Source organism: Cygnus olor, chromosome 11, assembly GCF_009769625.2.
Source record: "Cygnus olor isolate bCygOlo1 chromosome 11, bCygOlo1.pri.v2, whole genome shotgun sequence".
NCBI classification, from domain to species: Eukaryota; Metazoa; Chordata; class Aves; order Anseriformes; family Anatidae; genus Cygnus; species Cygnus olor.
Window position 1 is genome coordinate 7,670,184 of NC_049179.1, and position 27,901 is coordinate 7,698,084.

A 27,901-nucleotide genomic window follows, 5' to 3' on the forward strand; every position below is an offset into this window, starting at 1 on the left:
TATGGTAGTTTGCTAACTTGTCTGTTAGGCTAGATGTAATTTTCAGCAGTCACAAAGACTGCATAAATGCCATGAACACTGACTCAGGATATCAAGAACTTTAAGACAGAGACAGCCTTAGGCATACATTTAGCACAAGGAATCAGCATATATGTCTTGAGATTCTAGGAGGAATCTGTCTATAGCACACACATCAGTGCAGTAATTAGCACTACACTAACCTGGATTTAAAGTCAGGACAAGGAACATGTAATGTAGCAGTAAAGTTTCCTCCATTTTCCTGAAGGACTCTTTTAAAAAAGAGTTCCCTTTATTTCCTGTTTTCATTCTATCTTCTCCTATGGAGGAAGTGTATTTTGACCGTACTTCTGGAAGCAGCAATGTTTGAGGAGCCAGTTCTATAGCTGTGGGTCTGCAACCGAGAAAGCACTTTATTCTAGTCTCAAGGGTTTAATCTCCAAGGATGACAGACTTCTAGCTTCAGATAAGCATGCCCACCTAGGCAGGGCACAATCAAAAGGAGAGAGAGTCTCTTCTGTATTGATTAGGCCAGGACCAAAGCTATGCATGTCACCTGACACGGCAGGTAGAGGCCTCTGTGTGGTGTACTTCGAAGGCCCTAAGTGGTTAAGAAAGCAAGAAGTCTCCCTGTTAACCAGACTGCACCGAACGACTCATACTCCTCATGTTATTCTAGACATAGTGGGCGTGTTATTTTAGGCATGTTATCAGATACAGGTGTACATCAAATTGTACAAATTACAGTCAGTCATTAAAAACAGCAGTAATGTTAACTCTAAATCAGCATCTTTACCTTTAAATCAAAGTGAGCTATTTTCTTAGAGTGAAGGTAGTTCACACCATCCAAAATCTGCTTGATGAATCTGGTTGCTTCCTCTTCACTCAAAGACTCCTTCTGTGCTAGGAAGTCGAAAAGTTCTCCACCAGACACGCTACAAAATGCACCACAAAAACTTCCCGTTATCTACTGCATTGTAGGACATAAAATGAGTATAAGCACAGAAAACTGAAGTAAAAAACCTCTATGCAGTTACAAAAAGGCCACCCTTACAGACAATCTAGGGCGCTTTGTGTTGTGGTCCCAGGAATGACAAAACCTCCTTTTGGCTCCAGCTTCCTCCCCTCTAAATTAAGGATTATCTTTCTCGAATTCATAGATGCTGCAAGGTTTAATTCATCAAGCATCCTGAAGGACCAAAAAGGGGTGCATTTTCTGATAAATCTACGGACATACACACGCTTCAGTACGTAGGCTTTGCTGTTAATGACTTCAACTGCCTTTTTTCAACATTTTCACTCAGGACAAGACAGGAAAGAGCAAGTTGTAATAGTCAACAACTGTTGAATTACTTCTCTTATCAGTTGCCATCAGTAACACAAGGCAATGAGATCTGCCAACAGATCTTTCCAGAACAGCCAATACAGATTCTGGCCTGACAGATACAACTGACCGGAAAGCATTTATTTTGTGCTGAATTTTTTTAAAACAAAGTAGATTTCAGCCACTTGGAAGGTACCTAAAATTTGTTTTCTCAAATCAAGGAAGTGCTACCAGTTACTATGAGTTTTCACACCAAAAATGAAATATATTCCATATGTATTTAGTACATAAGTCTTCTATTTTCATGTCCTGTATTGAGAGTTCCAGTGCTGTTTTTCCATATATAATGAAACAGCATTATCTAGATACTGAATTGGGCGTTATTTGCAATTGTTATTCATAATTACACTCACATTTATTGTTTCCAGCTCACACTGTTATTGATACTATAAATTTATTCTCATTCAATTTTACTGTTGGAGATGCACACAAAATGGTTTAACTGGGTTTAACAAAATGGTTCAATGGGCTGAGATGTCCCACCTACCTGTGCTCACCATTAAGAATCCAAGCACAAGACTTGAGTGATCCAACAGTCAATTTGGAAAACAAGCTTTTGGCCCTGTTGTCTGATGAAATACCAGTAAAAGAACAGGGAGGTTCAAATGGTCTGAGTTAACTAAGTGCTGTGACTTCCAGATAAGTTAGATTACATTGCCTGTGCACTGCAGAGGATTTTTAGGCAGTTTCCTCTGACCCTGGGGTCCTTTACAACACTGGTGGTGACAAGCTGTTGATTCCCTACTTTGCCTCTTTCAGAGCAACTGTTGTGAACAGCTCCAAAACTGCAGAGAGGTGAACTGCAAACAAGAACCCTGTGTCAAATTCCACAGACCTTGAGCTGATTTCTTAGTTTCCATGTTGCTGTGGGTGCTGTTACAAGGCAGAGATTTACACAGCACCTGATGAATTGTGTATCGATTAATGGACATTTTTTCACAGCTCCTACGTTGTCAGAAACTTTCTACACAACATGAGGCAGGAGACTTGACCTGCAGAGGTCACTTGATGTTTTAATCTTTACTACTTAATGGCTACCAAACAAAAATAAATGACCCAGGAATACAGTACAACTGCTGTCTCTGGCTGTCAGCTATTCAGCCCACGAGACTCTCATCTGGTCTCTGCTTTTTTTTTTTTTTTTTTTTAGGTGACACATACCAAGGGTGTCAAGCACTACCATCAACCTTGCTGGACGGTTTTTGTTTTACTCTGTGCATTTCAGGAGCCAGAGAACATGGTGTTCCGAATGGTAGTAGGTTTAGGGGCCTTTGTTAGTAAGCTAAAAAATGATTAGAGCTAGCTGACATGTCATTAAAGAAATCCGTAAGTAAAATCTGCTAATCTCTCAGTGAAATCTGTATACAAAGAGCAGGCAAGTCCCATTTCCTTGATGACTGCTATTCAAACTACACTTCAGCAATCACCTCCGGCAGGCGCTCTGGCCCTGTCACCAGGAAGCAAGCTGCACTGGGATACTTTCTTGTAATCTTCTGGAATTTAACCGTGCAGGCACACTACTCCCTCTGTCTCTTTCTGTGAAGGCTCCTTGGTGACAGTTCCTCATGGCAGGCTCTTTAATCAGGACTACGAGTAAGAAGGCAAAGCAGCCTCACGGCAGGGCCCATGAAACAAAGAGCAGCAAGGTCATAAAAAGGCATACCCCGAACAACGTGCACATGAAAGGGCAAACTGTGGACCTGCCAAGGTGCATGTAACAGCAGTGAACTTGACAATGCTCTTCTGCTCCACAACAGAAGAAACAGCAACTGTAGAATCATCCCCATATAAAGGGAAGATACTCTTGTCTGTGCCAGCACAGTCCGAATCGGGAGAGAAGTTAAGCCAAAGCCTGATTTAAACACCTGGACAGCTTCTTCAATTCAGCAGGAATACTGGGAACATTCTTTTGAAGCTAAAGTCCACTGTAGCTTGTCATAAGATTACTTGGCCAGGTGCTGACATGTTTCTTTTGATAAATTGCAGGGAGTATAAGACTCTGATATCAGTGTGGCAGGAGTAGAAATCATCTGCTTATGGAGAGAATTCAGTTGTCTTTATTAGCAGTTATCATCCTCAATTTGTGTACAGCAGCTGAATGCAGTGGCCTTGATCAGGTCTAAGCTCCATTGCACTCAGCCCTCCAAAAGTGCAATAAGCTACAGCTTAACAATAAGACACACAAATCATGTCAGTCCATGTGAGGACAGGAAAAAGTAGAAATTCATGAAATGGGAGGTTGTTTCAACACAAAGTAGCTGCCAGTCTTTCAAAAAATAAAAAAAAACAAGATTCTTTTCTGTCTTCTAAAGCAGAGACTTCCAGTGACAGATCAACATTTAGCTATAGACATATACTTAAAAATTAGCGTATGTTCATCATCACTCATATGCCATCTGCCAGCAGTCACATTAATCTCCAGGAACGCTCCCCAGCTTAAATGCTGACTCCCCTGGAAAGCTACTGGTTACTTCGTCTCACTCAGGGATCAAAACTTCATTGTTTGGATTCCATACACAAGGTCAGGGCAGTGCCCTGGGGAGCGAATGATCTATGTAACTTCAGCTACGGTGTCTCTGTATTTCCTTCCTCATACACACAGAAAAACTGCACCATCTACTAAGTATCTAAACATCGCAGTAAGTAGACCACCTCAGAGTGTCTCCTCCCTGTCCACAGCTTTATTTCAGGGCCATGAACTGACAAATAAAGGGTATGTCCCCTTCTTCACAGCTCCTCTAAAACTCAGGGCTTTGTAAACTAGGTGATACTGACTCCACAAAGAGCAGGACATAGATCAGAAGGGCTTAAATTGGTGTTTTTCTTCTTTCATTACATGCCAAATTTCCTCCCCATAAGCCACAATCGTACACCGTGACCAACAAAGCTCCATTTGTTAGAAGAGCTACTTCCATTCCTGGCTCTGATGAGTATAAGTACACAATTCTGGCCTCTGGTTTGCATGTATTCAGGTTTCTCCTGGCTCTCAGTTATCGGGTGATTCAGAAAGCCAAGCCACAAAAACACAGAAATATATTTGCTCATGCAGTAAAATAATTTACTTCCCTTTCAACAGCACACGCTATGAACTGTACAGAAAATGCTTTGGACATAGCTCTGGATGATTACCTGTGCACACTCACTTCTACTACAGACCTGATCCTCTACAATGAAACATCCAGAACGGCAACAAGTCAAATTCCAAGTTTCATCCAAATTCATTTCAACAGTCTAAGTTTGGGTATAAGGAGACCCAGTCACTTGGTGCCTCCTCCATTCTCATTTCTTTAAAAAGTGAAATAATTTTTATCATGGCTAGTTTTTACTCAACAATTGACTGGGAAAGAGATTGACAATTCTGATACTGTTTCAGATTTTAATAACTAGCATTTCTCTACATTGTGAACACCTATTAGTCAGGTTTTCTCACTTCCTTACAGTCAGTGAGATTAAATATAGACAAAAGAACCAAAGGTGACTCCCTGAAATGCAAGGTCACACTCCAGCTAAGCAAAGGCTCCTTAGCCAAGACTTTAAGATGATTCCTGACCTCACCTTCAGCTTCTCTGGGATGTGCGTTTATTCTTCCAGGCAGGGACATGCACAGGTTATGCAGTACAAGCCTGTGTTCCCTCATCCCAGGCAGAGAAGCTGCTGGTTTTAAATCTCTCCTTAAATAGCACAAACCAGTCTATGATATTTAGCCAAATATGCATAATAATGATCCTAAACCAGCAGTCTGGCAACCCAATGGGTCACAAAGCAGGGGTGAGGTAGAGCAGTACACAGATACCCCGGTTGGAAGGTTCACTTGTCAGCGGGTCCTAAATGACAAGGGTTTTCCCGCATCGCATGGCAAAACATGAGGAAAAAACAACTCTCCTTCATTCCCACCCTGCTGCTATTCATGCTTAGTAGTCAAAGTTTGGGAACTCAAAAAACTCTTCCCCTGCTCTCCTTCTCCTCTCCCTCCCCCTTTCCCTTCAGGTCCTGTAAGTGAAGAAAATATGGGTGTAGTGAGAATGACTGGAAATGTTGCAAAGGGCTTGATAGCTTCACATGCACTGGAAGGAAAAAATGCAGAAAGAAAAATGAGATGAGTTTCAGTAGCCATTTGTAGTTCCTCCAAGGTCTTCCAAGGTTCACATCAGAGCAGCACTGGGCAGACATGAGGTAATCCCTCCGCTAGCAAACTGTTTTTAAGTGGACAACAGTCCCTGGCTCAGTAACAATGGCTTCAGCTGATTTAAGGTGCACCTGTATCCCCAGGACACAAGGGTGGACCAGGGCGCCTGTTTACCAGAGACCTCATTCAGTTCTTCTGCCAAGATCTGTGAGGCCTGAGAACACAACAGCTCCATTTCAGCAGTGCCTCTGTGCTCTGGCAGCCTCTGCAGTCCTTTCCTGTTCCTATTTACCTCATCCTGCCCCAGAGGATAGGAAGTCCCCTTACTCACAGCTCAAGGATGAGGACCACATCCGTCTTGTTCTCATAGATGTCGTGCAACTTGATGATGTTGGCATGTAGGGTCTGCTGCAGAATAGTCACCTCCCGTTCAATTTCCTCACGCCTCACTCCACGACGGCTGGCCCGACTCTGACGCTTTTTAATGAACTTAGCAGCGTACTCCAAACCAGTGCTCCTTTCTCTACATTTCTTCACGATCGCGAACTGGCCACTGAAAGAACAAGATGATGATCAAAACTCTGGTGAATCTTTCATATAATCCTCTCGTAGTACCTCACAGCTTTCTGAATAAGCCATTCACATACAAAGCTTGATCCTACAAGCCCTCCTGAGCAACACTGTTAAAGTCATACAGACTTGTTCTCCATACAATACTGGGGACTGTCAGAGCTCCACAGTTAAAGTCACCAGAACATAACAAGGTGGCTAGCCTCCTGCTGTGTCCAAAACCTAGAAAACAAGCAATGTCTGACTACAGGAGGGTAGAAGTTACAATCTCTAAAAAGCAGTTCATGTTTATATGAATAAGAACTAGCTCAAAAGGTTCAAATTATCAGTCATTTGCTGGATGATGCTTAAGGCAGCCAAGTTTGTGACACACCACTGGATGCTTTGAAAGGACACGCATGCACTGAAGTGTTTCCCTTCAGAATAATCTCTCAGAAACAAACTCAAAGGATTGATGACCCTTCAGAAATGCAGAATTGGCCTCCAGTAACCAGTTTTCAAAGAAAATAATGATTTATTCACATTTCTGCACTTCACTAATAATTTAGCCGTAAATGTAACTGGAATAACCACAGGTTTCTCACTGCACTTCAAGGACAGCGAATTCCTCATTGTATTAAATGGCAAAGTGGCTGCATTAAAGTTTCAAAGACATGTGGCTGCTTATTTGCTAACAACATTTTCCTGACTGTGGCTCCAAAATAAGACATTTCATTGCAATTGTAATATTTCCCTCTTATCTCTTAAGAGGGAAACACTTGGAGGTCAGATGACTGACTCAGACAATAGTGACCCTGCAGGTTGCAGACTTAGGTCAGTAATGTGAATTTCTCAAGATGAGACAGTTGTTACCAGCTCTTCAGTAGTAAAGTAGGGGACCCTGCTTTGTTCTCATTTGTGTGAACTTTTCTCCCTTCATCATGCCCTTGAGAGGCACTTTTTAAACTCAGAAGCACCATCTCCACAAAGCTGATGCTCCCTCCTTCTCATTTGTCTTTCTGAAAAGTAACTGTAATCAAGCTGTGATAAATCTTACAAAATTAAGAAAGAAAGGTGGCATGTAGCTAAAGAAGGATTTAAACGATATACATTCTGTGTAAGGCAAGAATATGGCATGAAACTGATTATTCAGAGGATCCTTTTGCCCATCCCATTTGGAATCAATAGCTTCTTCCAGACAAGGACAACTGTGTTTTATCTTAGGAACGTTTAATCACACAAAAGTCATCACAGACATACAAACAAGGAAATAAAATCACAAGCCATCACTCTGAGCTTGCATTTAGTCTACCCAGGACATGTAGGAGAACCACTTCTACCTCACCTCACAAAAATTAAGGAAAAGGGAGTGTCTGTAGCTAAAGGACTGGAGAGATTTGATAGACCTGAATTCTTCCATAAATGTATTGTATATTCTTTAGCAACCCACTTCTGTCCCATCAGAAAAACCACAATGAGACTTCCACGCAGTATGCCTATGAGTTCTTGTATCCTACTAAGCATAAAGGTGACTATCTCAGTCTCCTGCTGCTGTAAGAGAAATGTTGAGGACAACTAGTTATGTAACATGCAATGTAACTGGCACTTGTCCCAGCTGATTCTGAAAAGCAAACAAAAGTCTCATTTAAAACATAAATGAATTTCTTTTCATGATGGATCACTCTGCAGGTTTAATTAAACACATCTGTACTTTTTATGCTCAATTTAAATGTACGATACTGAAATTAAGCAAAGAGTAGTGTGCATATAGATTTAAATATCTACCAGGTTGGTAGATATATTAACCAGGTTGGTTAACGAAGATACTAAAAAACTCATCAGTCTGAAATTATGTTAAACTTGTATAGCTTGAGGTTTCATCACAAACTCTAAATTTCAAGTAGAATTTACTAATATCAAGTTAAGAAATATTTTTTCACAGAATTCATGGCAAATTGCCATGGTTGGACACAAACTCTCAAATTCTCTAGTTTTCTTTAAATGTTAAAAAACATAAACTCAAAAACTAGGTTTGAAGAAAAGAAAACCTAGGTTAAAGCACAAAAAGCATCAATGTTAGTTCTTTCAAACAACACCAATGCAGAGTCAGTGTCCTAGATCAAGCGCTTCCAGGTCAACCAACATTGAGGAGTACGGACATTTGGTCTCAATATCAGCTTCAGTCAGTTCAAATAAGGTCAGCCTATTCCACTCACAAGGAATTTCATTCACTTACTGCTCACTCTCATTGGTCAATAAGAAGCCCAGTATTTTCCCTGATTCAGTGGATTCAATAATCTACCTTTCATCCACAAGGATTAAAAAAACTATACTCATTTTTAAACAGTTACATGCTTCTGACAAGCCTTCTTGGACCTAATGGTACTTCAGGATTGTCCATTACTCTACCTTTTCACAACCAACAAGTTACTGGTGTAGATCTGGACATAAGGAAGTGTAAAGTAAAAAACAAAAGGGGAGGTTGAATTTGAGCTGGTGGAAAACAAAAAGCTAGTGTGGAAGTGTAGTGGCCAGTAAAACTGTCATGGAAAATTGCTCTAACAGCAGCATTTGGAGATTGTGTTTGGTAAGCCTGATGGCAAACTGCTGCTGACAAGACAAATCTTGCAGCAATCTCTCTTCACCACAACCTACAAGAGTTTGAATGGAAGGAAAGGTTGACGACATCTTTTTGTTAGGACACTAATCCTAGCTAAAAATCCATGCTTTGCCCTTTTCACAATAATTAGAATGAAAAGCAAGGAAGCTTCAAGTCTACCATGTGCACCCCATATCCCACCAATTAATATTTGATAAATTCATACTTTAGCTAAAAACATGCAAAATATTTCATCTTTTTTTCCACTGTGGCTCAGAAAGAACTTTCAAGCTCTAGGAAGAAGTAGAACTCTTCTTTTGTGTTGCTCTGGTAAGCTACAGTCAACTAATACGTAAGTCAAATCATTACCCTTGGCTGGAATGTGTAAACCGTAACAGGTATCCAAGGTCCTGCCCTTCTCCTGCCACCAGAAGAGCCATCTTACCTAAGCTGTCGTTCATAAGAAATCTCTGCTGATGGCCAATTACTTCTCAAACAGGAAAAAAAATAAACAGGCACTATGCTTGAAAAGACACCCAGTCTCTCCTGCCACAATGCACTGTATCACTGAGACCTCACTCTGCAAGACTTGGCAGGTCTGCAGTCCCAGGATGTATGTTTAGTATCAGATATTTCCTTAGTCAGGGCATTATAGCCAGGGTTGCAAGGACAAGATTCATCTTACAGATAACCTTTACCTACTGTGATTTCATCAGCCAGGGTCCCTTTGTAACAATCAAACAATCTCCTTAAGTGCAGCCCCCCATGGCAACACTACAGAAGCACTGAGCTGTTGTTTTCAATATTATTATATCCTTCACTGGCTTGGTAAGCAAGAGATGCAACTACAGCTGGAACCCAAAGTATGAAACATACACAGCAGTAATACTCAGAACCTTATAATTATGCTATGCACTTGGTACTTCATTAACACAGATGGCTGATTAGAGTCTGTCTTTAACCTAGAAAGGCAAAGATATCAAAGATTAAGGCTGTCACTTGGCCCTTGCTTGCTCTCAAAAGCTAACAGTCCAGAGCAGAAGCAGCCTCTCATTTCAGAGGGTTCAAACAATGACAGACAGCCTGAAGTACTGCTTTTTGGTTTTCATTTTCAAACATAGCCTAGGCACTTCTCAGGTGAGAGGCAGGAACCGTCGGGACAAGTGGGACAATTGTAGTTATCCCTTTAGGATTCAATCACAGATGGAATCAGGAGTGCAGGTACTTGTCAAATCCATTAATTAATTCATATTTCTGCTCCCTGATTTTATCATTACATGAAAACTCTAGAGAACTTCAGAGAATGAAATTGCTGTTACAAAATCAGCAAATTTGCCTTAAACATTATGCTAAAAGAGTTGGATCTGTAGTCCTAAGAGCTATTTATGTAAAACGTCATAGGCTTCATGTTTTTTGTTTGTTTTTTTAAATTATTATGGGGGCTTGGGGAAAGGGCTTGTTTGATTGTTTTGCAGAACTCATGTCCTGTTTGGTCCAGATTTTCTAAAGAGACATGGTACCAGTGTCACTCTACTGGCTTCCTTGACTTCACTCTGAGGACGAGTTTTGCCAGCAAAGTTTAGTGAAAAATTACTTCTTTATAACTATTGATTATGGGAGTGCACGGAGTCACGTTCAGAAAGCCCGATGATACTGTGGGTTTTGTACATTTTAGTTTACTTAAAAGCTTACAAAAGTAACAGACACAGCGCAGGAATTCCCATTTTCTTCTTAGACAGTTATAGCCTGGGGCAATTGTTCATCCCATTACCCCTTCCTTTGTAATCTATTTCCCCCTGCACGTCTACCCACAGTCACAGATCTACCTGTTCCTTTCATAGCCTTCATGCCATTGCCTTTACCCCTTAAAAACAGGCTTTTGTGGACAGTCTTTACTGAGACATTTTGTGACCAAACAGATAATGTTGCAAGCCAAAAGGAAGAAGACAGAAAAATGCACAATTTCTTAGCCTAAGAGATTTAAGACGGTTACAACGCAATTAGCCATGATACTGTCCATAACCAAGCGTACCCCACTCCCTATTTGCTGCTCATTAAAGCATCACAGGAGAATGCTATTTCTAGACCACCTTAAAGCCAGCCACCACAAGGTAGCAGCTGATGGATCTTTCAGCCAAAGTAGCCTGATGCTCTCCCAGGCACTGATGCACTGAAGACCTCTAAGAGAAAAGCTAAAGGCTGGGGAAGGGACAAGAAGGAGGAAAGGTCTTTGAACAGATGTTAGAGGGGTGGCATATTGCTGTACTTTTCTATCAGACGTGTTAAAATGAGTAGTTTCTGCGGATACCCATACAGCTATGAAGAAGTGGGGGTCTCACTGGTGTTTAACAATCAGTCAGACACGCTCCAGGTTAACATTAACAACAGAGCTCTTAAAATCAAGGACCAAGACTACAGCGTTTCTGTGCCTCATAATGCATTTGCACTCAGTGGGTAAGAATCAGTGTCAACTTTCCAAACCTTGCAATCCAGATAAGGCAAAGGGTAGCAAAAAAAAAAGTGTGTCTTCTCTTTGACTGAAGAGTTGACAGCATTGAGAAATTAAGCTACTTATTTAATTTTACATGGAGAGTCTGTGGCAGATATTAGAGTCTAAAACAAATTTCACAGCTCAGATGTCCAAATTTCAACTAAACATCTTTGCCAAAACACATGTTCTTAATACATCACTGAAATGAAGTTGACTTGGATCCTACAGAGCAGTATTTACAACACACTCTAGATAAGCTCATAGGCTGATAATTCCTACTTATTATTTTTTTAAGAAGGGAAGTTTGTTCCCTTTCAGAAATGTTTTGGACAGCTGTACAACAGCCTTGTCAGAGATTCAATCTAGGCTGTCCTCAACTGTGCTAGCACATCAAGAGTATAAACAACAGCAGCTGCAACCTGTCAGTTACAATATAATTAGGTACAACATGAAATTTGTCCATCATTAAGACAGGAATTTATCCTAGCAATGAAGACAACCTATTATTTGGATTGCTAATATCATCTAGGAGATCTATCACTGAAGAAGAACACAGACAATATTACCAAGTGGCATTAGAGTCTATTTTCAGAAGCATGCTTTATATGAGCAGTTCAGCTTATGTTATTGTACAGTTCAGAAGAGGATATGGGGGCAGAGAGAGCAAACTACACAATCCAGAATAACTGGATAACTTCTTGCTTTTTCCAAGTTTATTTTTAATAGTGGTTTGGGAGGGTAATGCTCTGGGGCAGAATTTGACTTGAGTGACTGACAGAGGTGCAGCCTGCCAGCTTTGTACACCTCACTGGGAAACAGTTGTATTGCTATAGTGCATTACAATAAAAAGAGCCTTTAAGCTACTCTATGTATATGCACGGGTTTATATGGGTCTTCCTCTGATATTCCAGAAACACCACATTGCTCAGTAGCTGTCATGGAAAGCTAAAAATATGTAAACAAAATACTGAGATGACAGCACAGGTTACCTGACTCCAGCCTGGCATTGAGGCTAGTGTGGGGAGAAGTCAGGAAGCTGATTCTGCCTGTATTTGAGAAGAGCAAACCACTTCATCCCCAAATACCAAACATGTGTTCCCTTTCTGCATGTTCAGTCTATTCTTCATTCTGTCCAAACCATCTTCATTTAATTAATTCAAAAAAATCTATAAAAACAAGAATTTATTTTTATTACTTTTCAGTAGTTGTGACAACTTTAAATTCCCATAAGATAGACGTTATGGTAAAACATGTTGACAGGTACACTTGACACTGAAACACATTTTCAAGAAGTTCTTTGTGAAGTAAATGAACCTGAAAAAGAAAGATAGCGTTCTGGAATTCTGCCAGTCAAGGGCCTATACTCAATCCCAAAATGAGCCAGGACAATTTACTTTGGAACAGATTTGCAAGGAATTTTAGGCAGCAACCCCCCACTGATTTTAATTTTAACAGTAATGAGATTCCTACACACTTGATAGAAAATGGCACCCCGGTTTTTCTGTATTTAATTTCCCGAAGTCTGTAAAATACAGGTAATGCTACTGGAATAATGTAGTAAAACTTAAAGGGGTAAGCATACAGCTGGCCCTATATTCAACTTCCTGTCTCTAGACATCAATAGTATTACAATTATAACCATTCACATTTTTTCCACTAGGAGATCCTCACAAGAATGCACTGCCAGAAGGGAAACTAAAAAAAACAGCCTAACAGCATCCCAGCCATGCTCTTAAATGCCTATATGCACATGCAGGCTACCAGGAATGCAAAACAGTTTAACCCTTCTTTTCACAGAAGATCTGCAAACTCAGTTCAGCAACTATTTAACGGGGATTTCTTTGGTTTCCAATCTTGAAGGTGTTCACTTGAGTTGGAGTTTTCAATGGAAAGTCGCTCAGCTCAGCAATATCAGCAGTATGTGCTCAAGCTGGTGGAAAAATGCAACCTCAACCCATTGCAAGAGAAAAACAGTGATATTTTTCCACACAGCCTTTGGGTTTTTTTTTCCACTTACATGGTGCCATAAATATCTACTACTCTCCTTTGATGATGTTTTTGACCTATAGCAGATGCAGAGAGGTGAAAATTCCAGGTTCCTCTTTCCACTTGAGGAAAACAGCTATCTAAAGTACACCAAGCTACAGCAGTATAAGCATGGTAATAACAACGTTGACACATTTGGTGTTGCTGCACCAGATGGAACAGTCTGTTAAACTGCATTGGACACAAATGCTTTTAAGGGAAGCGGAGATGACCTTCCATTCCTTTTCTCCTCTCTCACATTTTGTTTTTATTATGTTTTAGCACGTTTACATCAAGCTTCCTAGCCTACTTCAGTTCTTGCTCAGATGGGCACTTCTCTCAAGACTGAGGCTGAGTTAAAATAACTGCAGTTACTTTGCCAGCCAGATGGTTCTAACAGTACCATTACGTTGCACACAAAGGGCCTCGAAGGACACTTCTTAAGTTCAAGTCTCAAAGCCATACAAACCAGGTAGAAAAACAACAAAACTCAAGCCTGATTGCAGTTCAGAACAATGTACACAAATAAAAATATACACAAGGTACCATAACATAAAAACAGTCTGTTATTTGAAAGGAGCTTACAGGAAAACTGAAAAAAAAAAACAACAGAGCTTTGAAAAGATAATATGGTGTTCACACTTAGAATAAAACCACGAATTTTGGATCTGTACTTTTTACTTCACATTTAAGACATTCAGTTGTGGGAATGCAAGCCTATTAGGGTTTATCTGCTATTAGAAACACTGCCCCAAACAAGGACTAAATGATGTCATTCATACATGTGGTTGACTGCATGCAGGAAGCCAAAATGCAGCTTGAAGATCTAATTTTAGGTTTACTAGACTTTGCAAAGTTTGCCAGTTGTTGTCTCTCTAATTGGATGATAAATTACATTTGGTCCCTTGACAGCAAGAAAAAAAAAAGTTACACCTTATCCAGTGCCATATATTCTCCGAGCTATGAGGCAATATGATATATTTAACCCTGAAAACAATTTTATTTATGTTTATTGACAGCAACAGACAGCAACAATCAGTTACTTTACAGTGTATGTCATTAACTGCTGCTAACAGCTTCACCTTATGTCAGCAGCACATTGTCTGCTCTCCAGTACATGAGCCAACAGAACCCTTAGCTTTGGTTTGACATAATCTATAGCTAGATCAAGAGAGTAGAAATTCTAAAAATACATTATGAAATCGTGTTATTTTTATTTTCCTTTTGCATTCTTAAGTTAACATACAAAAATAGAATCACAAACAATAACATCAGGCTAACACAGGTTAGTGTTCTGCATTCAAGAGGCTGCCTATAGAGCCCAGGTATCATGGCTTACTTAGTTTCAACACTGAAGGGTCATTTATTCACTGTTACAACTGTTGTTTTTATGTCAACATTTCTGTTAATGGTGACTTTTTGCCACTATTAAATTCAGATTGGTTTTAACTGGTCATCTCATCCTTTGAAATTCTGCATTTCATTTCTTTTCCACACTTTTTTTCCCCCCCTTGGGAAAATTAGGTTCTAATTCTTTTTTTTAATTTCATGGTTGTAATTTCCAAAGCAAAGCCCTTAAGAATTCTTGCTGAACGTGCTTCTTAAAAACCTCAAGCCCCTAAAGCAGTTTTCCTCCCCAAAAGACTCTCTTCCCTCTTTTCTTATACTCCAGAGACAAATTCTGCTAGTTGTCATTGCACTGGCATGCTCTTAAGCTCTTCCCAACAAAGAAGACAGCAATCTGTTGTTAACTCCTTCTACAAGCCATTTGTGGGCTTTCAGAGATCACTTACAAAACAGCTGAACCAAAAACCATCCAAGGTTCACAAACCATATGCATAAAAATACTTCACTGGAAGCTTTCCGTGAAAAGTCTGTGGTCACAGACATGAAGAACTGGGAGCCTTCTGTAAATGGACTACAGCAACGATATTTAGTATGTTTTATTTTTTACAGGCATTTTTATTTTTTGTAAACAAAACCAGTATTTGGAGTGGCAGAAATTTAAATGAAATAGTGAATAAATAGTATGTCCAGCAGCACAGTATTTATTGAGGAGCTAAAGTATGATAGCTGAAACAACAAAAACAGAAATCACAGCACAGCAAGGTCACCGAAGGGAAAATATCCTCTTGTTTCCATAAGATTTTATGGAACAGAACTCTCAAAAAAAAAAAACCACAAATATTTATCTGCTTAATTGTCTGCTGAGACCTGTCACAAATGTCACTGTACTTTCTGTGCTTAAGATGCAAATAAAGTGTTATTTTGTTTAAAAACAAAAAACCCAAACCAAAATACAAACAAAGTGGCTACTTCTCCTAGAGTAACCAAACACTACCTAGATTGCAGCAGATGCCAGATTATAACAGAATGCTTTAAACATTTTCTTAACAGAGTATTTCACATGAATTTTGACACCTAAAAAGCACATAAATCCTTCAAGCGTGTGAAAGATACACAAATCCTATTCACAACTCTGCGGCCACGTTGTCAACCTATCATGCAAGATTATCACAGACATGTCATTAATTCTTAACCCAGCCCTGCGACAGAGTTCAGAAGAAAATCTTTATGTTATGAGACATGACTAACCTGACTTCACTTTGGGTTAACTTCGTGGCTGGGCAGTGACTTCCAACCAAACCAGTTCATAGAGAGAGGGAAGTATCACAGTACCACTACTATAACAATATGCCACTTTCTAAACCTGACAAGATGTATTATTTTATACAGAAAGAATAAAAAAAATCAGCTGCCACTGTAAACACAGTGATATTTTCACCGCTACTCATGTTTTTACTAACCGATTGTACAATGCACTAGAACACAGTGACTTTACAAGGTAAGTTTCAATACTCACAACAGGAAAGTGCTGAGCACTTTTGAACATATGCTGTGTCTGATAACGTCTCCAGCACCTTTCACCCACATCTCTTTACAGATCAAAGGTAACCAACATATTCTGGGCTAAAGACAATGTAACTGTCAGAAAAGAATCAGAACAGTAGAAGAATATGGACTCAGTCAAAAGGATCTAGTTTACTGGAGTAAGTAGGGAGCAAATAAACCATTTGAAATTCAAATCATTTAAAAAACCTCATGTTTCTGAACAGTGACTTATTATTGGCTTAATAGCCTATTAAGTAATGTTATCAATTAACTTATATAACATCAACAATCAATTAAGTAACATGTTATCTGCAATAGAGACAATTAATGCCTTAGACACCATTTTGGGTCATTAGCTATGACACAAGAAACTGCCACCTATTTAATCGTCACCAGCATCTTCTAAAGCTGTTAAATGTGTTGTGGTTTTTTTTTGGAAGCTTCCCAATGACAGTGACAAGCAATGCAGTCTATCAGCTCCTCAGTATGGAAAAGCAGAGTCTGCAGTGATATAGCACTAGCCCAGCAATTCTGGAAAGTTTCTGATAGCCTGGCAAGCATTATTTAATCTAAAGCTCAAGAATTAAATGTGCATGACAGAAATTCTTCCCACTTATCACATTTTAGTTTTGGATTGAATATCAACTCTTGGAGTGGGAACGAACAGAGTCCAGAGACCTAGGGAAGGTCAAAGCTGACTCATAGCAGCAGGATCATCAGCAGGAATAGCTGATTTGATAAGCTGTTCCTTTTGCTATGTAGAGCAACACCAGTGCATACGTAACATGCATGCAGAAGGTTAGCACACTGTACCCTGTGTTTAAAGGTCCAAATCTAGCTGAACGCAAACAGATCGTAGTATACGTGAGAGCAATAAATTATAAGGGGGAACCAGTACTATGGTTTAATGGTTAAATGTTTTTTTCCCTTCCCCATGAACGAAAGGGATGGAAATCATGCTGGCATTTTAATCAAGTTTTTAGGAAATTATCTGTAAGGCCAAAACCACAAAGGGTTCCTGAAACTCCCATTTCACTGCTCTTTGTGGATTCTTCTGGTCCACCAAAGTAAGAGGAAGAAGTTACCTCCTCATCTTTTTTAGTTTCTGCTACAAAAAACAATCTCCTCCAGCAGCAGGACAGCACAGAAGCTATGCTATTTGTTCTCTCCACTCTTCCTACATATGAAACAGACACACCAATACAAATGCTCTGTGAGGATTACGGATCCAAAAAACTCCAATACTGAGACTAATTACTCCAATTACAAAACAGAACAATTTTTCCGTGCTTCATGATACAAAACAAAGACTTCGGAAATAGTTGAAAGAACATTAAAAAGTAGCAGGGAAAACCATTTAAAAAGGAGAAATCTAAAATCACTCACTCTGCTGGAAGGAATAAAAATCCAAAAAGAATGACTGTATTAGAGAGCTGATGACAATCTTAGTTATGGTGATCAAGTATCCCATGCCATAATGTATACTGAATCTTCTGTTGAAACAAATGAATGACACAGAAGATTTTTGTAACAAGAAATATTAATAGGTACTGGTTAGTGCTCAGTAATTAAAGTTACATTTTGCATTGAAAGCGAAGACTTGTTCTGTGTGTATTATAGGAAAAAAATAATCCAAGGTTACTCTTCCAGATTGAGAGAACTAGTTCGAATTACAAGTGAATCTAAGAACAGAGTTAAGTTCCATGTCTGAGAAAGCCCAATACTGTATGACTTCTACAGAAAGGAAAAAAATCCTTTTATGAAGATCCTGTGTGATGTGTGTGAGGAGTAAATTTCCTAGCTCTAATTACACCCTTCTGTTTACCAGGGAGAGTCCATCTAGCTAGACGACATGACTTTTTATCGTGGATTTCCAAGTTCTTCTCCTACAAAGAATACTTCAGTTATCTGTGCTTTTGGTTTTCATTAGGTAAATAAATATTTGTTAGTTACACTGTCAGAACAGCGATTATGTGCCAGGCCCCTAAGCCCCATTAGCACTGGTAAAATGTTGCATCTGGTGTTCTTTAAGTTTCACCCAGGAAAAAAAAAAAAAAAAAAGTCTACTGTCTTAGCAAGCTGACCTGATCACATACAGGGCAGGGAGGAGGCAGGAACTTGTAGCTGGAGATGGGGAACTTTGGGAGATATGAATAGCCATTCATTAAAGATTTAGCTTGGCTTTAACCACACCCCAGGTCAGCAAAGGCTGAGAAGCTAGAAGCTGGTTTATGCCCACACTAATCAACAGAAATCACAGTCATTACCTTTCACACTAAGGCAGTGACTGAATCGTCTGGAATTTCTTCTCGGCCTGCCCACAATGTAGAAGGAAACAACTTCACCCAAAGCAAACACGTTATGTGTGCACCTGTTCTGTTGCTCTCTACCAGAGCAGCTACATACAAGATGACTTTGCTGAACTGCAATTATACAAAGAAATGAAGTACCCTACCCAAAGAGAAAAAAGCATCCAGCAATCCTTTTGAAGTCCAGAAAGTCAAAGTTCCACATATTTAAAAAGTACAACAGAACATGAAACATTGTCCTGTTGATGCAGAAAACAAATGTAATTGCTCAGAAATGGCCTGAATGTTACCACCATGAAAAAAAATGGAAGCATCCTATTGCATACATCTTGTTAGATCAATTACATACAAATTGTTGTTTATCCATGAACAAAACAACATCCCAGACATCTCTGAGGTTTCTCTGTTAAGCATGATGCTTGTGTGCTGCAAAGAGCTGAGCTGTGGTGAGCAGGGCACTGTCTCAGGACACAGCAGTGCCATTCTCACACCGTCCTGCAGGAACACAGTTCTCAGCGGGCACTGCCACGAAAGGCTCCCAGCCAGGCTCCACCACACTTCCTACCCTCAGCCCAGACTTGACGTGCAACAGTGACACTGCCCAGAAGGCACACATGTCAACAGTCCTCTGCAGACCAGCTGATGACACATTTAGACTGATGACTCTATGGTACACCCTTTTATGAATTGCCCTGCATCTCCCTGAAATTCTAGCACTCTTTGTGTACCTACCACCCCTGGCAGCGTCTGCCAGCACAGCCGGAAAATGCTCCTGTGAGGTTGGACAAGAACTGCTTTTCTCTACCTAGACAGAGCAATCTATACAAATCACAACACATCGCAAGACATTTTTTCTTAAAAAGCTCCCTAGTGAGCTCTGCTACTGCCACTTCCCTAGACCAGCAGGCCAGTTCTTCCCTCTCTTGGCTCATTTTGGCTTCAATTTACAATTTTCCACCCTTGGCCTCCTCTCCCTGCCACTTTCCCTGGCTGAAGAACCAAGGGCTATTTGACAGCTGCATATGCCCAAGGCAGTTAAGCTAGCCTTCACTTTCTCTCATTTTTTAAGAAGCATCTCCATCATTTAGACATGCAGTTAGAGTGATCTGCTACCAACAAACATTCCTGCAAGCAGCTTATGCCAGGATCCTCCTCAGAGCACACAAAACAGTATTAACAGGTTTCTGACAGAGAAGTGTATTGAAACGGATGGTGAAAGGCACAGTTTGCTGTTACTTGAATATAAGTGAGATTTAGAAACAGAGAACCACATTTGAGGAGGGATGAATTTTGCTAAGATTCTGTGGGAAATATTTTTTGAAGTACCTATTTTTGATCAACAGCTCAGACACAGAAAAAAAAAAAACTGAATTTGCCAGAAATCACAGTTTGATGCCTTCAAGGAGAGATAACACTAAATGCCTGGGAGAACTGCATAATGTACTCCCAAACTGCATAATCCACTGCCTTATGGAGAAGGGAAAAAAGAGGAAAATCTTCAACTACCTTTGCAGGTTCTGAATACCTTATATTCTATTGCATTCTAACTTTCCCAGACTTCTAGACTAGCTATTTTTACTGAGGATTCTTTAAATAAATCCTCCTGTAACATTTTCATTTTCAGATTGTGAAACTCCCCCCTCACTAACCATAAATTTTGCAAAAGAAAACATTTAGAAATATTTCATTATTCTAACAATAGGCTGTACTATAGATTTCAAAAGGGTTTTTTCTTCTTTTTAAAAATGTTGAAATTTGCTAAATTTACCCACGAGGCACTTCATCTTTTTAGGCCCCCTTTTAGCTATAGCCAGAGAACCTCATTCCCCACAGACTTCATACTTACAAACCAACTGATATTATCTAACAGGAAGTAACATTAAAAATACATGCATGATAATAAGGTATTTCCCTCATTCAGCATAGCCTGTGCTAAACTTCCCCGCCAACATAGCTGCCAGAACTATGCAAGCCCATTAGCAACTCCTTTTGCCTAGTGCTACATGCCTGACTTCTTGTTCCCTGCATGTACCCTCCAGAGAAGTTGGGCAACAGAGGTGTAAACCTAAGATTAATATTTGAAAGATCGAGGGAACACTGAACTTAGGCAGCTAGTTTCAGTACAGCTGCAGCTATGGAAAACCTGCGCCCCCTTTCTGCAGACTTCTCTCACAGTGTGCCTTGGCACAAGAAGCGTCTTTTCCAACAACCATTGAGCTGCCTCTAGCTCTGCAACGATTCTGAAAGCAGTCTGGTTCAGGAATCCACAAACACACTGTTTGCAGGGTATTATGTAGCTGGATCTGAACAGCCGTTGCTGCAGCTACCTTAAATGCTGCACAATGTCAGAAAATTTCCAATTTCATTACCACACCAGATACACTGAAGCCTTGCAAAGCAGCATTGACATTATATAGCAGAAGCCCTCTTTCCTAAGTGCTGTGCAAAGGCTTTCAGACAATCAGGGACTGGCCCTGTCGACGAGATCCTGTATTTTAACTTCTGACTGAATAGAGCTGGAACAAGCATTAAGCCTGTATTCATGATGAGTTTTTTTCCCAGGAAATCACAAACTCAGTTAGGAGGACATGAACAGGACAAACACTTCACAGAGTTTGTTTAAAAATATTTGTCTTGTAAATGACTTTTTCTTTAAAAAGATTTGTTTTGTAAGTGACTTTCATTGCCAGAATCACAACAACCAAATCCTTTTAACCCCCTGTACCTGTCAAGCACTAACAGCTTGTTACATACTGAAGTAATACTGAATACTGTTACATACTGAAGTAATAAAAAGCATCTACAGGCTCCAAGGGCATCAGTCATCACTGGAAAGAGATTCTTGTAGTGTTTCATTCACCAGAACTTGTCTAGTCTGTTATTTTACTTCCAACAAAGTAAGATATCAACTGTCACCAGCCCTTATCAGTAGTTACTGCTCAGGGACAGACATGATAACCTGGTCAAACTATACGTCTAACACAGAGCTGAAACAAGATGTTTGCAGAGCTTCTCACAAAATCTGAAAGTGAAAATAAAGCTGGCAGAAATTGTGTGGCAAGATATTCATGTGAATGCGTAAAGTATACAACTCAAAAGTGTTCAAAACTAGAGAGCTACTCCAGTCTTGCTGCCCTTTTCTCACACTTTACAGGGCTCTTGAAAAAAATACGTAAACAAAAGCAGAGGTCTCACAATTTGTCCATTTCCTTCAGGTCTTTCTGGGAACATTTTTGCCTACACACCTCAGTAGCAAGTCGACTTGGATTTCTCACTACAAGAGATCTACCATCAGCTTGAAGAGGGGAGTGAGGCTCATCATCTCAAAAGAGAATGGATTTCTAAAACCAAGTCACCAACCAAGGTAAAAATGTACTATTCATTTTCCAGTTCCTAGTTTTATTAATTTTACCATAACACCACATACTAGGGCCTCCTGTATTAAAAAAACACAACTTTTACACGCTGCATTCACACTGCATTTCTTTAATGCTCGCTGCTGTCAGATTTTCACTTTCAGGATGATATTCTCGGAACCAGTCAGCACTCAAAAGCAAACAGCTATGGAAAATTTACAAGTTGAGGCCTTCCTGAGATGGAAGAGAACAGAAAAAGAATATAAACACCCCACACATAAAGCAATGTTCCGAACAACTCTAAAGATGAAATAGCTGCAAATGCCAAAAAAAAAAAATTGTCTGGGAAACAGCTTCAAGTGAAGTGTTTTAATGTCACTAAATTGTCAGACCTTGAAAAAGGGTAATTGCACATACACAGTCATTTATCAAAACTAACTGCCAGATGTTGGGAAGGAAGTCACCAAGTGTAGAGCCCTAATTCAGCTATTTGCATATTAAAGAGAAAAGCATCGGAGAGTTGGACACTGCATAGGAACCAGCCATCCTCACTCAGAGCACTGTAAGTGACTAAGTGACTGAGGAAGCCCTGTGTCATCCAGCCCACAATCCAGCATAGTGTTTAAGCATGGCAATAGCCCATTAACTCCACCTATAATACCTGTGGATAAGCCTTTATAGATTAAAGGCTATATAAAGGCATTAGTCTGTCCTGCTGAAATTTTGATTGACGATTCTTTTCAGGAACACATACATGGTGCTTTGCAGGCAGATATGAACACGTTGTCAGTGCTCTGAGCCAGCCGGAGGCTGTGCAGTGCTGTTCATAACAACAAGCCAAATAAACGGGCTGCATCTGTGACTACAGCAGCATGGCCTCCTGCCCCCCAGCTCATTCAGAGGACAGATAGGTGAACTCAGTCTAAAGCACAGACAAAGATGACACTTATCCACAAAAGACAATGTAAACATACCTTCTGTTGTCCTAGTTGCAAGAAAGGAAACAGGAAAAAAAAGTTAGCACACTTAACCTAAAAATAATAAATATCCACAGTGCATTTCTTCTAAAGGAATGTGTTTCTACTGTAATACATTGAAATTGCTTTGGACTGTCATGCAGTGCATTGATCAGGTCATTGTTTTAAGATGCTACAAACATCCCCATGTGTCAGCTTTTACAACAGTGTGGTGTCACCTGTAAACTTACCTTCCTAGCTCTTCCCCAATTTCATAAATGTCCTCCACCTTCTGTTGCTTGAACAAAGCCATGTTTGGACTCTTCATTGATGCACAAAGATGATGCCACTAGAATATTAAGAAAGTATGACATTCATCATGATCTTTCAACAGGCAAAGAACAGGTAAAAAACATTTCTGATATAGTCACTTTGGATCTATTGCAGCTTATTTATGTGAGAACATACTGTAGACCAGTTATAGGAATTAATTCATTAGTCTCTGCCAAACAGTGAGGGCCCAATTCAAAAAAGAGGTGAGCGCCTATAAGTGAAGTGCCCTTCACTGAAGTAACTGAGAGCATACACATCCAATTAATGATGTGACAAACATGTAGACATAAAGCATCCACACTACATGAAAGAGAGCTTGTATGAATATCAGCATTGCAGGACTCTTCATTAGAAGCGTCAGCAGACAGACCACAGCTACAAAAAGGCACCGTGATTCTACCTAGGCAGCTTTCAGTACAACATCTCCCATCACGTTAAATGTTGGAAATAAGAAAAAGAGCAGCAGCAGCATTTATTGCATGCATTACCCTGTGTAAAAGTGCAATTTATCTCCCAAACATAACCTTTTAAGTTGATGAGCTCTGTGAGGTCTGGAACAACAAGCCTCACATTGGTACATTTGAGGACCTGGGAATACATTATGCTGGGCCATACTAACCAACAACAACTGAACTTTCTTTGAAGGGTGCTTTTTCCACAAAGAAAGTTAGCCTGCATAGCAGAGAGCTTCACTAGAGAGCTTCATTCCTGGCTCCCAAAATGATGCTCCAAAATGCAGGGGGCAGAGAGAAACTGAGAAAGAATACACTATGATATACGCGTGTCCTCACCTTTACCATGCTACTCAAATACTCATGTATTACAGTGCTAGACATGAGGAAACTCTCAGGAGTAGCAGAAGTCTGGTCCCACATTTAGACTACTGACAGAAGATATAACAATAGAAATGACGAAGCCTACAATGCAGATCACAAAGCGAAGTCCAACAAATTATACTCCTTTTACAAACTGGCCAGAAATACAAGCATGGATCACAGAATAATGGTGGATTTTTCAAAGTTATGCCCAAGTGTGACACCCTTCATACCAACATTCATCAGCTCAGTCTTTCCATATGTTTTGGGGTGTGTTTTTTTAATTATTTTTTCTTGCTTGTCCCCCACCACCTTTTTTTGGACAGGTGATCCAGAAGCTGCTGCTTTTGGAAAAGGAGAAGATCAGAGACATTATTTCTTGGGATATGCCCACACAGGTACATACGTTAAGCTTACAGAAGGTATTTTAACAGTAATCAACCAAACAGTTTACAACATTTAGTGTTTCCTGTGTAGATAAACACTAGCATTATCCTCAATGTCACAAACAGCATCCACTCTTTAGATCAGACTGAGTAAAGTAGCTGTAAGGCCTCTTGTATCATAACAAAATCTAACTGCATTGAGCCGTGCAGCTGTTGTCATGCACCTCCGGGCTTTAGCGACATATTTGTACTCCGAGTAATGCTTACTTCCTTATGAATCCCAGATGCTTCTTGCTCCACATGCACTGGGGACTTCCAGGTTCTGTATTTTTTTATACAGCTCCCTCCTGTTTTTAAATAGCAGTCTTTGGCACACTGAGAAGCATATTTCACCAGCAAACAAAGATCTATTTTGATCTTTTAGAAACAAACTCAATTCAGTGTTGCAAGAAGCGCCAACTATTTTGATAAACCATCAGACTTCTTAAAAAATAGGACAAAGTACCAAAAAGCAATTGCAGGGCTACTGCAAAGTTGAAATTCGCATGTTTTTTTTTGTTGTTGTCGTTTGTTTGTTTTTAAGATTTTTCCCAATCTCTATAAGCATATACCATAAACTGCAAATATGCCGTGAAAATCTAACAGACTTGTCAAAATGCACCCAGCTTTTGCCATGCACTCACCTCAGTGAACAGACTTGCTGCTTTGTTTTCTCTCTCCCTTTCTTTAAGCCTTTGGCTTCTAACACACTGGAGGCATGTTGAGTATCAATTAAATTCCTTTCCAAGTATAGTCCCTCAAAGGAAGGGAAACAGTCTCCTCATTCTTCCACATATGCTTTTTGGCTGGTGTTAACAAAAATTACGTGTTAGAACACAAATGTTTTGACTGCTTCATCTCAATCAGAGGGGCTACTGCACCAACACTTACCCCAATATTGGTTAGAAGTAACATTCACTCTTTCAAAAAGCAGTAACAATAAGGGGTATCAAGAAGAATGCCTATCCCTCTCTACCAGGCATGCAGCACCAGTACCTGCCTCCACCCTCCCATAGCACAGCTTTGTGTAGTTTCCTGATGGCTCTCACCATACGCTCAGTATTTCTGTGCAGTGCATCCTTTTGGACTGCCATTTCCCCAGCACAAGAAGACGGGGGGGGCTCTATGACCATTCATTTCCCTTCACTCCTTTCTCTTTCACAAGGCATTCATTACGTAGGGAGCTCCCAATGGCCCGGACCAGCTGACATACCTCGCATGACAGACATTTGCAGTAACCTCATGGAGGAGAGGGAGGTGCAAAGTACCCCTGGCAAAATCTTTCACGTCCTCAACAGCAGCCTTGCTGGAGGTCTCCACTGCAGATGCAATGGCTCTGTGACAGACTCTGGGAGGCCTGTTGCTTTTTCATTAACAAATCTGTCCAAGCCCCAGTTTCAAAACCCTCCTTTAACTTGGCTCTAATGACGATCTCTCTCATCCGGCTACCTAAGGCAAATGATAGAAACTGCACAGGTTGTGACACTGAAGACCAGAATAACAACATCACTATTGAAGCATACCGCAGAAAATCAACACTTCCATTTCTGAGCCTAGGCTGGATGCTTTACAATGGTGTTTGTCACTTCCACTTTCATTCCCTATATTTTCTCAGACACTTTCTAGGTGATCCTTACTTTTCCTGTATTTGCAGGGTTTTGCAAGGTGAAGCCACAGAAACCTTTCTGCTTCTCTGCTCATTATTTTCATTCTTCTTGTTAATGCCTGGGATATAAATGTCCCTTTCCTCTCAATCAAAATAAACAACTAAAAATCTACTTTGTAACTAAACTACCATATTTCTGAAGCAATCTTTCATATCCTCAGAGAAAGCTCATTGACCACTTCTGCTTAGGCCTTGAAACTATGGTAAATAAACTCTTCAGTAGCATTTATAACTGGGGTACCTCTAAGCTATTGGCTTCGCATTAAGTTTATATAATTTTGTTTGCAGTTGTTCAGAACGGCATTTTCTGAAGTGTTGAAGCAAACCTAGCCCAACACACACAGACTTCAGAAGAAGCAAACAAAAGACAAAGCCAAGCCTTGCCGAAAATCCCAAACATTTTGCTCATCCTGATTTGCAAGATCAAGTTCTGAGCCCATGAGAAAGTCAAGCTAAGGAAACCAGCCACATACGAAGAGATGTTGCTGAGACTTGCCCAAAGACTGTAAATCTCTCAGATTGACTACTCCCTTCATCAGAATCCAAGGTACGCAGCTATAAATAACATTATATACAAACACACCTAAAAAGAAAATCATTGTCCTAAGAGACAGAAATTTTGCCTTAAAAACAATTTTAAAACATTGTTCTGAGAACGGGGAACCCACCCAATATGCCTCTGGGAACACAGAGGCTTTGTGTTTGATTGACAAGTTTATTCATCTCCCGGCATTCTCCAAACACACCTACTTCTGCAGATGCACAGAACCCACATAGTATTTTCTCAAAAATAACCAGAAAACTCTCATCCCTTTTACTGACCTTGTTCCACAAAGGTCAAAGCGGCAAGCTTGCAACCCCAAGACACCATTCACTCACCCGACTCAAAACTAGAGCCTCCTTTCTGAAGACTGAACACAAAACTGCTCCAAAGCGTCCACAGCCTCCAGTCATACTTCTGATGTGTTCGTGTTTCCCGTGTCTAACACTGCCTTCCACCCTCATTACTTCTGCAGATTTCTCTTGCTGGCTTTCACCCAGCAGTCACAGTCAGCAGGTACCCAAAATAGATCATACACTTGATGATCTTAGACAATTGTCATTAGCAACTACACTGCACAAGGGGGATAAGGTAATAAAAGATGACCTTTATGCACTTGAAATTCATCTGAAATAAAAATTCCTTTCAGTCATAAACACAGTCCTCCCCAGACATTGCACGTTGATCTTAGGAAGCTAAGATAACTTCACGGTTGAAGATTGAAACTACAGTTTATGTTGGATTCCATCTGCAAACACAGAGCACAAGTATTAAAGGGGGAATGAGAGCCTTTTATTTTTTTTCCTTTAGTCACACCGTAATTCCCTTAGGCTGATCAGTGAAAGCTGACTGCTGAATTAGAGATGGTTGTTCATCTCTGGCACATTCAGACAAAGAAGTCACAGAAACACAGAATGGCTGAGGTTGGAAGGGACCTCCAGAGATCATCTGGTCCAACCCCCCTGCCGAGCAGGGTCACCCAGAGCACGTTGTGCAGGATGGCACCCAGGCAGGCTTTGGATATCTCCAGAGAAGACAACTCCACAGCCTCTCTGGGCAGCCTGTCCCAGTGCTCCATCACCCTCACAGTAGAGAAGTGTCCCCTCATATTGAGCCGGAACCTCCTGTGCTTCAGTTTGTGCCCGTTGCCTCTTGTCCTGTCCCTGGGCACAACTGAAAAGAGTCTGGCTCCATTCCCTCAACACCCTCCCTTCAGGTATTTATACACATTGATTCATACATTCCAGTCATACACTCATGATAAGAGAAAATAGCAACAATCAACTTTGTTTTCTGATGCACTTTTTATGCTAACACCTTTATCGCATACAAAGACTGGACCATTCCAGTCACTTGGGGTCTGTAATAGAATTCATTCGAACTGGAAGGAGGGGGGAAATCAGCTTCGGTCATTTT

At 40.3% G+C, this 27,901-nt stretch overlaps 1 protein-coding gene across 5 annotated transcripts in view; it reads right to left on the reverse strand.

Annotated features, from left to right (window-relative positions):
- Positions 1–27,901, reverse strand: part of DAPK2 (death associated protein kinase 2) — a 55,352-nt gene that overhangs the window by 16,704 nt on the left and 10,747 nt on the right. Inside the window, exons 1-4 of one of the 5 annotated variants that reach the window (XM_040569424.1) lie at positions 26,824–27,012; positions 22,957–23,054; positions 5,860–6,081; positions 815–953 (exon numbers count right to left, since the gene is read on the reverse strand). In XM_040569424.1, coding sequence (XP_040425358.1) covers positions 815–953; positions 5,860–6,081; positions 22,957–23,054; positions 26,824–26,949 — 585 coding nt within the window. In that variant the 5' untranslated portion in view covers positions 26,950–27,012. Of the gene's footprint in view, positions 1–814; positions 954–1,889; positions 4,668–5,859; positions 6,082–22,723; positions 22,727–22,956; positions 23,055–24,922; positions 24,959–26,823; positions 27,025–27,901 lie in introns of those variants that run through there. The other 4 variants (XM_040569422.1, XM_040569421.1, XM_040569423.1 and 1 more) reach the window with 4 other exon arrangements.